This window comes from Cyprinodon variegatus, unplaced genomic scaffold, assembly GCF_000732505.1.
Source record: "Cyprinodon variegatus isolate N-32 unplaced genomic scaffold, C_variegatus-1.0 Scaffold358, whole genome shotgun sequence".
NCBI lineage: Eukaryota > Metazoa > Chordata > Actinopteri > Cyprinodontiformes > Cyprinodontidae > Cyprinodon > Cyprinodon variegatus.
In genome coordinates, this window is record NW_015150811.1 from 794,850 (window position 1) to 807,403 (window position 12,554).

The window sequence follows — 12,554 nt, forward strand, 5'->3', positions numbered from 1 at the left end:
GATAAATTCTGAAATATTCTTGCTTGCATTTTTAAAAGTTCTAAAACTTGGTTGAACAATTTATTTCTAATTTCATGTTTGTAACTTTCTTTCATTTCTGTCTTTTCTTTTTTTTTAGTTCCTATTTCGGTCGATGACAGTTCTGATGACTACGTGGACTCAGACCTGTTTAACTCCGGTGTTCAGCAAAAGAAGGTGGCAGACAGGGTAAGGGGATGAATGATGTGTTATAAACCTTCCATCCATCTGTTATCTGCTTTTAACACGACCACTAATTGTCTCCTCTACAGGACATGTCCCTGCAAGTGCCCAATCACCATAAGGAGCGGATCTGTTCTCTTTATAGTGACGATGAGATTTTAGATGAAGATGAGTGAGTGGTTCTGTTTAAGTATTATGTTCCTTTCATTGCTCATCATTATTGCATTCTGCAAGGAGCAGTAAACTGTTGTTTAATTGAATCATCTATCATCATAAGTTCTCAAATGAACAAATCTGACAGTATTTCCCCATTATAGACTTCTTTGGCTTTCTTTTCTTTTCTTCATGTAACGGTTTAAGCACATCCAATAGATTTTACTGTCACACAGTTAACCAAAGGAAATATTATATTTATCTGATAGTTTTCAAATGATGATTAAAGTTAATGGATTGAATCCAAACCAACCCAGTGCCAAAAATTAAACTTTGAGTGAACCGATTAGGAGAGCTGGGTTGAATCTCTCTAGCCACACTATCAGTAAATTTATTTAAATAGAACATTTATGACAAATTGAAGTATGCTAAACATCTCAAAAAGCAAAACATGACTTTGCAATCCATTGAAATTCAAGAGTAGAAGATTAAAAGGCTTATTTACATTGGTTCGCCCTATTTAAGGCTCACCAGTGGCTGAACTATTTTGCCAAATCAAAATTGCAATTACAATTATATTAGTTTAAAATTATTAAATTAAAATTGTGTTCCTCTGTGATTTAAGATTTGTTTTGTTAAATTGCGATTGTATTATAAATGCAACAAATAGCCTATCTGGGCCCTCATTGTTTAATCTCAATATTAAATTTAACTTGAAGGACTTAATTCATTTTGCTAGACTGGTTCAATTTAAGTGATTTTAAGTTAGTTCTTTGCCAAGATAGGCCCTGGCTTCCCTATTTAAGATAAACTAAGTTTTCTAAAGATGTGACAAAAAATTATTTAAGATTTCACTTATTTAGTTGACTGGTGTCACCATAACATTAACTGGATTCTGTATAGCTTGTTTATTTACTGAGAAGTTAATTAATGAAATATGGGAAAAGGCAAAAGAAGTCTTTAAAAAAGAGAAAAGACTCTTCCAAGGTTTAATATTTATTCTAAAGCTGCTGAAGAAACAATCAACTACTTTTTGGAGTTCTTAATCTAACTGTACTTTCCAACCAATGGATGAGTTTATTTGTTAATTCTGTGCAGCCGCAGCTCCCCTCCCTGGCCGAATGATAGCAGCAAGTCTAGCTTCTGCCTGCCTCAAACCGGCAGACTTTCTCCATCCATCAAGGAAGACAGTTCCCAACTCGCTGCTGTCATCAAGATGGGATGGCTGGACAAGAATCCACCACAGGGGTAAACACCTTTTTATATGCACAGTGTTCAGCTTTGTAAACTACTGATTTAGTAGCTAATTATACACTTCCTATATTTTAAGTTAAAAGAGATTAATTTACTTCTGTTCTACGTTTCTGACATACAGAGCTCTTTATTACCAGAGACGATGGGTTAAGCTAGATGTTGACTATCTGAGATACTTTGACAATGAGAAGGTAACAAAATACACTAATGTTTGCATATTTTAAAGCACACAGAGTGAATGTTACGGATTTGTTTAACAGAACATTTGTGATGTTTTAGGAGGTGTATTCCAAGGGGCTCATCTCTACAGCGTTTATCACTAGTGTATCCAGTGTGGGGGAACTGAAGTTTGAAGTTGCCACAAACAACCGAACATTTATCTTCAGGGCTGAAAGTGAAAGTGCGTTGAATTTGTGTTTTCATTTTGATATGTGTTTACACTGCAATTTACTTAGCAAAAATTACCCAATCAACCATTTGAATTTGTTTCCCGCAGCTGAGAGGAATGAATGGGTGTGTGTACTACGGGATTGCACCGGGGGGCGCCACCGCCAAAGCAGCTTGACCAGTGGCTCACCCTTGGCTCCAGATTATCAGGGCTATCTGGAGCTCAGAGGACTTCGCTCCAAGCTTTACACTGTTGTTGCTTCGGATAAAGTCTTCCTCTATAAAAACATAGATGTAAGGGATTTCACATATATTTATAGATTTTGTCTATTAGTTTTCGTTCAAAGATAAAGTTTTAGGAACATTTTTATTAGCTTTTCTTTTATCTTTGTCTTGAACTTAATTGTATAATTTTAATGGGTAATGAAAAAGGACCACAACTGTTTCTGTTTTGCCTCCAGGATTATCGTATCGGAGTGGGAATCACATCCATTGACATGAATGTTGGAAATGTGAAGGACTCAGATCGCCGTAGCTTCGATCTCACCACACCTTACCGCATATTCAGGTAATTTGGTCAAAGAAAGCAAAACAAAACAAACACAGGTTTGTCTTTTTACAGTTGAATTGAAAGATTTAGTTTAGATTTAGTTTAGTTCTACCATTCAGTTCAAAAAGTTAAACTGCTGTATTATTTAGATTTATTAAACACAGAGTGCCTTTTATTTTTTTTATCTTAGTGGATTTTGATGATCACAGTTGACATAGAAGAAAAAAAGTCTGGCTGAAGAGGCGAGGTGAGCCAGGTCAGCCAGACCTACAATTCCCTTTTAGACCCCCTTTTCAGGGACAAAGAGAGGTTTCGGGTATTACAGGCTAGCAATAAAACAAAACGACTCTCATTCGAAAGGGGCAAACTCGCTCATCAGGTTAAATTTGCATGTTTCTAAGCCAAAACAAGGCTTTGCCTGGGTCCACTCTATAAAGCCTTGAGCTCAACACTATTTCTGACATTTTGAATTGAAAAAGCTTCCTGGGTGGGAAGTGAAACGTTTTCAAACCTGGAAACAGAGTCTAGTGGATTGTTTTTTTTTACTTGTTTGGAATGACTATGACCTGGATGAGTATGATTTTCAGCGACTATAGATTTAGGTTGTTCGAATATTGAAAACAAAAAACTTCAAACTGATTGATCAATTGGTTTTCAATTAAATTTCATGCCTTTTTCCACAGTTTTATAGCAGAATCAGAGCAGATGAGGGAGCAGTGGGTAAAAGCCATGAGGGAAGCCATAGGAGAGGCGTTATCCAACAGTGAGGTCGTCGAGCGGATCTGGGCGGAGCCTAGCAACAGTTCCTGCGCGGACTGTGGCGCACCAAAGCCAGACTGGGCAGCCATCAACTTGTGTGTGGTGATCTGCAAGCGATGTGCAGGTTAGTGTGAGTGCAGTTAGATGTGTTTTGTTTTCTTTGGGGTTTGTGTATTCATCACTTCCAGGTCTTCAACTGTGTTCAGAGTTGCTTATATGTTGTCTGCTTTGGTCAGTTTCCTTTCTTTTGGTGTATAAAATCACACAACGCATTCCAAACTGCAGTATTTATTGAATGAGGTCCATACAGAGAAGCTGAACTTTACACATGAAAGCTTTCTGCAATACGACATTCTCTTGCTGCTGTTTTTGATAGCATTGCCTTAGTTCATTCAGGTTTGCAGTCATTTGTCTCTGAACAGGTCCCTTGTGGTCTAACATCAGATTTAATCAGGTCAAGTTCCGGACTTTGATGGCATCACTGAAACAGCTTGGTTCTTTCTTTTTTTAACACTCTGCCTTACACTTGTGGGGATATCTGGGATGATCACTGTTTATTACTGTTTGAGAAAGCTTCAGCTGTAAAATTTACAATGCATTAGGATACAGAGGTCAATGGTTCAACCACTTAATGAGAGGCTGTGGCTGCCAAAAAGCCTAGAGTTGGTAGAAGGCTGTTATTTTGATGAGTATATTGATTCTTTTAGACTTTATCAAGTATTTACTATGCCAATATAGGTTTGAAGAGTTTTATAGAGTTCTTACATTTTACTTAATTCCTTGAGCGTTGCATGGTTTGACCTTGAGGGGAGTTCATTGGGAAATCCACTGGTATTAGAAAATGTTTTCTTTTGTGACATTGTGAAAATGTCCTTAACACTGATATTTCCTTAATAGATAACCAGCACAAACATAACATCCAGGGATGCAAACTGCAAGAATTCCTAGTTTGCTGTCAATTCCTAGTGTTTATACATATTCCAATCACATGGCTGCTTCTTTCCATACTTGTTGCTATAGAATCAGCAAGAGAGTATTCCATTTTAGTTATTAAAAACAAATAGAGGTGCTATGCATCACCAAAACATCCACTTAACGTAAAGAAAAATGTAGAATGAACAAATGCAAACTGCATATGAAGAGGATGGTGGCAGTTTTAACAGACTCCCACAGTTTTAACAGTTTAACTCGACAAGCCTTTACAGGATTTGTAGTACAATAAAAGTGTCTAAAATGGTTTATTCATAATCGGGATTTCATTTGTATGTTGATGCTTCAGGAGAACACAGAGGACTTGGTCCCAGCATCTCTAAAGTACGAAGTCTGAAGATGGATAAGAAGGTGTGGACTGAGGAGCTTATTCAGGTAAACATGCAGTTAAAAAAATTCCTTTCAAACATCTAGTGTGTGAAAGGCTATGTAAAACCTGTTTTCTGTCACCCTTGTTTTCAGAAAATTGCTTCTATTAGTTGGAACTAAAAGAATCAGGGAAAAACTTATTTACACTAGACACTCAATAATGATTATTATTCAAATGACGATTTTTTTGTGAATCATTTAATGCAAATTAAATGTTGAATCCTTTAGATGTTTATAGCTTCCTTGTGAAATACAGTAAGCAGTAAGCATCTTCAGATAAACTGAGAAAATTTACCATCATATCCTGCAGCTACACAGACCAAAATGAGTCATTAGGCTCCAGACCTGTTTTAGAAAATAAACTTTTCTTCTTTCATAATTTACATCAAATGTAAATAAAATGTGGCCACAAGCACGGATGAATTTCAGTGAACTTTACATTAGACTTACACTCAACATTATTTATCCATTGGGATTACTCCTTTAGGAAAGGTTGCCATTAAAGATAAAATACAAAAGACAATATAAAAAGAGTTTATATAGTACAAAAAAGCACAAAAAAACCAACAACATTAAGACCGAGTTGTAATAACCAGTGGAGCTGAAGGCTCTAAAACTCCAGTTTTTTTAAATCTGAATTCTGATCTATCTCTTTCATATTTAAATAACTGTATTCATCTATGGAACAGGTTTTCTTAGGGCTTGGTAACGAGCGGGTGAACAGTTTCTGGGCTGCTAACATCCCGCCAAGTGAAGCTCTATCGCCCTCCAGTGGCAGCGAGGACAGACGGCGTTTCATCACTAACAAATACCGCCAGGGCAAATACCGGAAATACCATCCACTGTATGGAAATCAGAGGGAGCTCAACAATGTGAGTTAAAATCAATGTTTCTGTGTTTTTATAAACGGAACACTGAACAGGGTAAAATAGCATTTTTATATTCCTTCATCCAATAGAAAAACATGGCCACTTACTGTGGCGAGGCAAGAAGAAGAAATGTGAATGCAATTTCTTTTTCTAATGTTCTTCTATTAACATTTTTAAAGATCTATTGAAAGTGACCGTGACTGATTAATGCAGATGGCCACATGTGGGAACAGCTGGTTTCACTTTTCTCTTTGGCAAAAATTTCGTGGGGTTTGAATTCCGACCTATGTACTGCATGCATGAAGGTGTATAATCATAGATTCATGGAAGGTAGAGGCAGTGCAAAGCTTTACGAGGAATGGAAACCAGCCTCAAAACTCTACTCGGAGCATTTGTATTGTTTTTCCTTTTGTTTTCAGCAATACGTAGCATGTCTCTCCTGTAGCAATACCTGCTAACCAGTCAGAGATGAATCTAAACTAAAAAGACGTGTAGGGATTTCATAGAAAAAGGCTTTCATTGCTTTAATCCTAATCCTTATATTAAAAACATGGAGTCATAGTAATTAAACAAAAATGATGGAATTCTGGTGGATGTTAGTTCTGTGAATTACCAACTGACCTTTTCACCTCAGAAACAATGTTGGAAAGCAGCTGGATAATGACATGGCAGCAATCCCCTCCAAAGTGATGAGCAGGTTATCTCTCTGCACCTACAGTCATTGTAGGAGATTGTGAAACCTTTAAGGACTTTGTGGAACTTCCTAAAAGCCTTTTTTTGTTGTTGTGGTTTTGCTGAGGCTTATGATGTGTGGTAAAAAGTCTTAGCATTTCAGTTTAATCGCCTCTTAACCCACATCTAGCAACAATGTGTACAGCTCACAGACACTCAGAGTGCCGTTGAGTCACATTTAACACCTGACTATGAGATACCATTTTTCCTCCCTATATAAATGTGTGGGTGAGTCAGGCTGTTTGCTATGTGAGCAGAAGGAGATAAAGGAAGTAAAAAAACATTCTTTAAACCTACTGGTGCTACTCCTTTTTCTGTTGCTGTGAAACTTTTTGGCTCTTCAGCATTTTTTAGTGAGACAGCTGTACCAATCTTTTGACAGGGGATTGCTGACAGCTATTCTACCTGTTTTATTTTTTTTTTTGCAAAATACTTGAAATTCTTATTGCATAATATCTTCCACTTGGGTGAGTCTTAAAAAAATTCATTTTTGGTAACTTGGGAGTTACGCCAGAAAAGATTAAGTGTAAGTAAACAATGTGTTCCACTATTTCTTAACTGTGTTTGAGAATATTTGACTAAATTAAAGAGTATTGATCAGTCCTGACTTATTTTAGAGTTTCCATTTACTGTTTTTTTCTTTTTTTTTTCCTTAATGTGACATCACTACTCACTGATTTAACTGGAATGTGCTTTAACTCCGCCTCTCCCTCCCTCCACTGCTCCTAGTCCTTCTCCTGTCCTCATTGTTTGCTTGGGACTCTTCAAGAAAGTTGATCTGCTTCCCTCTTGGCTTTTTTTCCCTCATTTGTAAGTTGCTTGTAAACTCTCTGTCTGACAAAACTTTTGTAGAAGATTTATATATATGTAACCCTTTGTGATTATTCTGTGAGCTGACAGTTAAACTATGCTGCTTAAAGGGAACTGAAAACCTGAAGGTAACATCTGTGTTTTTGCAGGAGAGGGTAGTGAAAACATTCAGTCTGCCTACATCTCTGTTTTACACTGAGTAGTTTTTGTTCGCAATGTGAGGATAAATATGTCCTTAAACAAGGGGTAACGGTGTTTAGGTGGACTTTGACACTCTAAATGTTATCTCTGTGAAACCACTCCATGCCTTTGAATGTGTGTGTTTAAGTTGCATAGTTTTAAGGCTGCAGAAAAGACTAATGCAGATCTATGCTTGTGAGAGCACACTGAAGTAATTGTGTGTATTTTGCTTACTGGAGTGGGCTGGGATATGTTAACATGCATATTAATGTGCATGTGTGGGCATGCTTGTCTGCCTTTTTGTATTTTGTTTTGTTCATGTGTGCTAAAATTAAATGATCTCGCATTGAGTTGTTCCCTTATGCCTCTTTTTCGGCACAAAGCTAACTATTGATTCCTTGTTCATTTTTTTTTTTATACATGAGCGATTTATCGAGCCACATCCCTCTTTAAATTCAGAAGAAGGAAGTAACCCTTTTTTAGGTGTTATGTATCTTTAGAAGAACAAGATATCTCAGCTGGTTGGGTTATGGAAAACTGGGGGAGGTGGAAAGGGGCGAAAGTGGAAAGAGGAGTGATAGACAAGAAGAAACCTAATGGAGACAGGTCAGGTCAGTTCTAGATGTTCAGAAAGATAAAACCGGAGGTGGTTGCAGAAAGGTGGAAAGGAAGTTTAAAGGGTCAATCAGCTAATTTAATGATTCCTCAGACAGAGGTCCTTCAGTAGCCTTAGGCTACAGAAGCAGAAACGGCAAATGTTTTCACTTGTTAATAAAGAAAGTGTGCTGAAGAATGTGTGGACAAGTTGGTCCAGATTTTTTTCCTGCTCTGCCGCTGGTCACATATGGTCCTTCACAGCGAGGGAACTGCTTTTTCTGGGATGCTTTGACACAGCTGGAAATCGGATGGTGGGAGTGTCCATCTGCAGCACCCAGGAGGCAGGACAAAACACAGGAAACAATGGCTGTGTTTATTTTAGAACATGTTGGGTTGAGCTGATATGTTGATTGGAAAGTGTCCACCATAAGGGAGCGCCTAATCTACTGATATTTTCTTTTTTAATCTCCACTGCAATCATCCATCACCCATCCATCACGCTTATCCCAAACAGGGTCACAAAGAAGCTAATATCAGCTAGTCAGCTACTAAACATTTGTGCTTTCTGTTTGTACTCTAAATTGTAGTTGTGAGGTGCATTAACCAATATGTTTACATGTGTGATGTAAATCCTCCCCCGTCTCATCATGCACCCACAAATGCACAAATCTACTGGTGATCTTAACATGAACCAGGGTGACTGAGTCATGGTTGCAAGCTATTTTCTTAGTATATTAGATCAAATTTATTAGAAGGTTGACTCCCAAAAAAAAAACACAGCTGGATTTGGATAAAGCAAATGATAAAGCTTCAAATTCCCAGAAAACATTGTGTTCAGATGTAAAAAATTGCATCATCACTTAAAAAATGAAATCTGATCCATATCTCTACCTGCCATTCCTCCTTTTGATTATGTCACCATAATCACAATAATCTACCTCCAATGGCTTTTTAACTAATGACTATTAATCCATATAAAGGGACTGACTCATAAGTCTTTTCACCTGCTGTGTGAAACCAAATATTTGCAAGATTTTGCTTCCTTCAAAGAGGTTTAAATCAGATCTCTACTCAAAGTTAGGTTTGTTTGACTTCCTTGTTAAAGGTACAAAATGATAAATGGCCTGTACATTTATTGAACCTTTTTAAGTCAGGAGACTGACCAAAGTGCTTTACGCTAAATTCAGACATTCACACACTGATGGTGGCGAGCTACATTGTAGCCACAGCTGCCCTGGGGCTCACTGACAGAAGTTAGGGTGCCGTACACTGGGACCTCTGCCAGTCATCATTAGGCAATTCAGGTGAAGTGCCTTGCCTAGGGATACAATGACAGTGAAAGCCGGGGTTGGGGTTTGAAAAGACAGCTTTTCGACTCCTGCATCCAACGCCGCCGTAACCCAGCCGTAACCAAAGTTAGATCACCAACTCTGAAAGCTGGAGCTTGCCAATATTTTTGCACTTAATATCATCTAGGACCAAATAGATTCCTGTGAAAGTTGCCGTCAAAGAAGTTTTCAGCGCTTTTATTGTTGATATCTCATAAACCAATAAGATCCCCTTTGTAAATGTGTTACATGTTAGTAGAAACAGACGGGGGAGGGACATTGCTGAATCACTTTAAGTCTCACACAACAAAAAAAAAAATTTGAATGATCTTCTGGATTTTTCTGTTATCTCTTTGTAAGCTTCACTTATGCAGCTGCTATTCAGTATCAATATTTAATGGTAGTAGCTTCAGACTTAAGTATAGGACCTAACCCATTTATAAATACAAAACTGATGAAACTGGTTTGGTGCTATTTCTATAGCAACAGTTCATGTCTTTCAATAGCTGAAGAACCCCCTCCCCCAGGTTGCTGGCAAACTGTGTATCGTTTTGTGTTTTTGAGAGGACACATACTGGTTTGGCATCATTGAGCTGAGAATCAAATGACAGCCATTCATAGGTCTAACTTCCTCTTTGGTGTGATGTTACATAAAATCTCTCAGAGCCTTCTTAAAATGACACCATCCTCTGGTTGTTGACCAAGATCATCTATTACTAAACATAGCAGGCAAGCATGAAAAAGTCAAGAGTAAAAATGTAGAGTTAAACACTGAGCTCATAGAGTCAAAGTGAGAATGTCTTTGTACAACTTGGTAACAAATTGCACTTTTTTTTGGACATGTATGTTAGCTTATCTAACATATGATTTCAAGGGAGTACGAACAGGAATGACGTGCGTCATATGAAATGTGAAGGCTGCTCACATCTGAGGTTTGTGCATTATGTAACATTTACAATCAGAGAGTAGGATATAATGATAGGATATAATGATATTGGTGTTTGTTTATGCTTAAACATCTCCTGTGTATCTGGTGTAGACCAGCTAATAATCATCTATGTTCATCAGTAAGTAATTGAAACTGTTTGAGCTACTTTTGAGCATTTGGTATGCTGAGGTTAGTGAATATCTACAAGTGCAGCAAAAGTGTCTGCATGCTGTTGGATGATAGTTGCATAATGATCTTGGTGCTACTACAATATTTTATTTGCTTTTTGGCAAATTTTTTATCAGTGTTTTATTCGCCGTTTATGTTGCATTTCTTGTATGACATGGCAAACATCACAGAGGTCTGCAGCATCTCCTAAAATATATGTTGCAGCCTGACTTGGCTGGTGATCAAATCACTTATGATACACTATCAGAAATAAACAAATAACAATCCTGAAGGCAGATATGCTACAGTATGACAGGGTATAGGTGTCTCAAGTGCAGTGACTGTGATTATTATTTTTTTTTAGTTTTTATGGCACTAGTGGCTCGTTTTTATGGACAGTAGGCCGACATGAAAGGGGGTATGACACAGGGGAAGAGACATGCAGGAAAGGACCACAGGCTGGATTCGAACGCAGGTCGCCCACGTTGAGGACTAAGGCCTCCATACATGGGTAGTATGTGCTTACCACTGCACCACCAAAGCATACCCGTGACTGTGATTTTTAACAAAGCGCTAAAGATCATGAAATCTTGGCTTATTTTCCTTTTTTACTTTGTGATTTTCTCAGATGAAGCCATTCTCTCTGTTGACTTATTGTTACTAATTCTTCTGTTTTACAGTATTTTTTTTTTTCTTTCAGCCACTTTCCATTCACACTGTAGGATTTCGCACAATAAATTCTTTCCTCATTATACTAAGAATCTATGGAAATTGTTTGCTTTTTTTGTTATGTTAGACCTTTTCTTTTTTTGTGTTTGTAAGCTTTCTTCTCTTTTTTTTCATTCTTTCCCCTTTAATCTGCCTGGATTTTCACCTCTTGCCCCGCTCTGTAAATTGTTCCTGGTGACGTAAGGCTGGAACAGGCCTGTGTTATTCTCATCTGGATTTGATATACAAGCCTACTTGCAGTGTATGTGTGGCAGTGTGGGTGTAGTTTTGTAGTTATTGTGTCACTTCATGCGTTCATGTCTCTTCTATATGTTGAGTTTCCAGCCAAGCAAAATCAGCATCTGATTGAATATCAAGGCTTAAATCCTTTCATCTTCTTTTCATGTTTACTTTTTCTGTTTCCCCTCATCGCTTCGTTTTCCTCCACTCCATCGAGTGAAACTGCAAAGGCCAGATGGAGGTCTGTGATTTTTAAGACACACCCAGATAAAAATCTCTTGGGAGACTGAGAAGGATTTTTGTATTCCCTTCTCCTCGCCTGTGTGTTCGTGCGTGTGTGTGTGCGTTATTACTCTCATATGTTTCAGAGGCAGCAGATGTTGAAGGGTGAGGTCTTAGACGCTTAAATAACACATTTCCTCATTGTACTTTGCTCCAATTGGTGCATGCATCTCGGTCAAAGGTAACTTGCTTGGCTTTATTTAAGCAGCACACTGACCCACATGCTCTGCAGTCACATATGCATTCACATGGAACTGCAGACGGGATTTGTGTTTACAAAAGCAATATACATAGTTAGTATGATAACAATCTGCCATCTCAAAACATGATCTGTCACTGATCTATAGTTGTAAGCAGCGAAGCATAATTTGTGAATGACTGTGAGTGATTTTCCTGGGCTATAACAAGGAATGCAATCACGTGAGGTCAATGTTCAATACCAATTTGTAAAAAGTTTAGATTGAATGGGAGGAATCTAAACTAGCTTTCTATCTTACATTACATTTCAAGGACTGAATCTTTACCAACCCCATCCATGCATTCGTGCACCCAATGCTTCCCTCACTACTTCCTCCTTCTACAGCTGCTTATCTTAACAGGGTTGCAGAGGCGGCTGCCTATCTACAGCGATCGTAGGGTAAAGGAAGGACAGATCGCCAGTCCATCACAAGACAAACTAAAGACACACAACTATAAAGACAAAAGTACTTCAAATCCATGTTGTTGAGCTGTGGGAGAGGCAGAAACAAGTGGAGCCTATTTTTTAAAATCCAGAATCCGTATCACTATGCAGCCAATCAGATGTTAGTAGTTTTCTGTGAATTATAAAATATTTTAGAATAACTTTATTCTTTTTTTTTATTTTTTTTTTTATAAATGATAGTTATTAGCCTGTACATGTAAAGCCCTTTATCAAGTCTAAGAACCTTAACCCTTTAAAGCCTGATATAAGAAAAAAACAAAACAGAAAATTACTTTTTTTTTTGGTTTGAAGAAACAAAAATACATTTTTGATATTAATAATTTATTACTATGCGATAAGTCAAGAT

At 37.6% G+C, this 12,554-nt stretch overlaps 1 protein-coding gene across 1 annotated transcript in view; it reads left to right on the forward strand.

The window, feature by feature from the left end:
* Positions 1 to 12,554, forward strand: part of arap1 (ArfGAP with RhoGAP domain, ankyrin repeat and PH domain 1) — an 82,124-nt gene that overhangs the window by 39,729 nt on the left and 29,841 nt on the right. The window contains exons 4-13 of the mRNA XM_015386180.1: positions 119 to 207; positions 291 to 373; positions 1,453 to 1,602; positions 1,730 to 1,799; positions 1,888 to 2,008; positions 2,105 to 2,289; positions 2,457 to 2,563; positions 3,229 to 3,428; positions 4,584 to 4,669; positions 5,353 to 5,535. Of these exons, the coding sequence (XP_015241666.1) occupies positions 119 to 207; positions 291 to 373; positions 1,453 to 1,602; positions 1,730 to 1,799; positions 1,888 to 2,008; positions 2,105 to 2,289; positions 2,457 to 2,563; positions 3,229 to 3,428; positions 4,584 to 4,669; positions 5,353 to 5,535 (1,274 nt within the window). The remainder of the gene's footprint in view (positions 1 to 118; positions 208 to 290; positions 374 to 1,452; positions 1,603 to 1,729; positions 1,800 to 1,887; positions 2,009 to 2,104; positions 2,290 to 2,456; positions 2,564 to 3,228; positions 3,429 to 4,583; positions 4,670 to 5,352; positions 5,536 to 12,554) is intronic.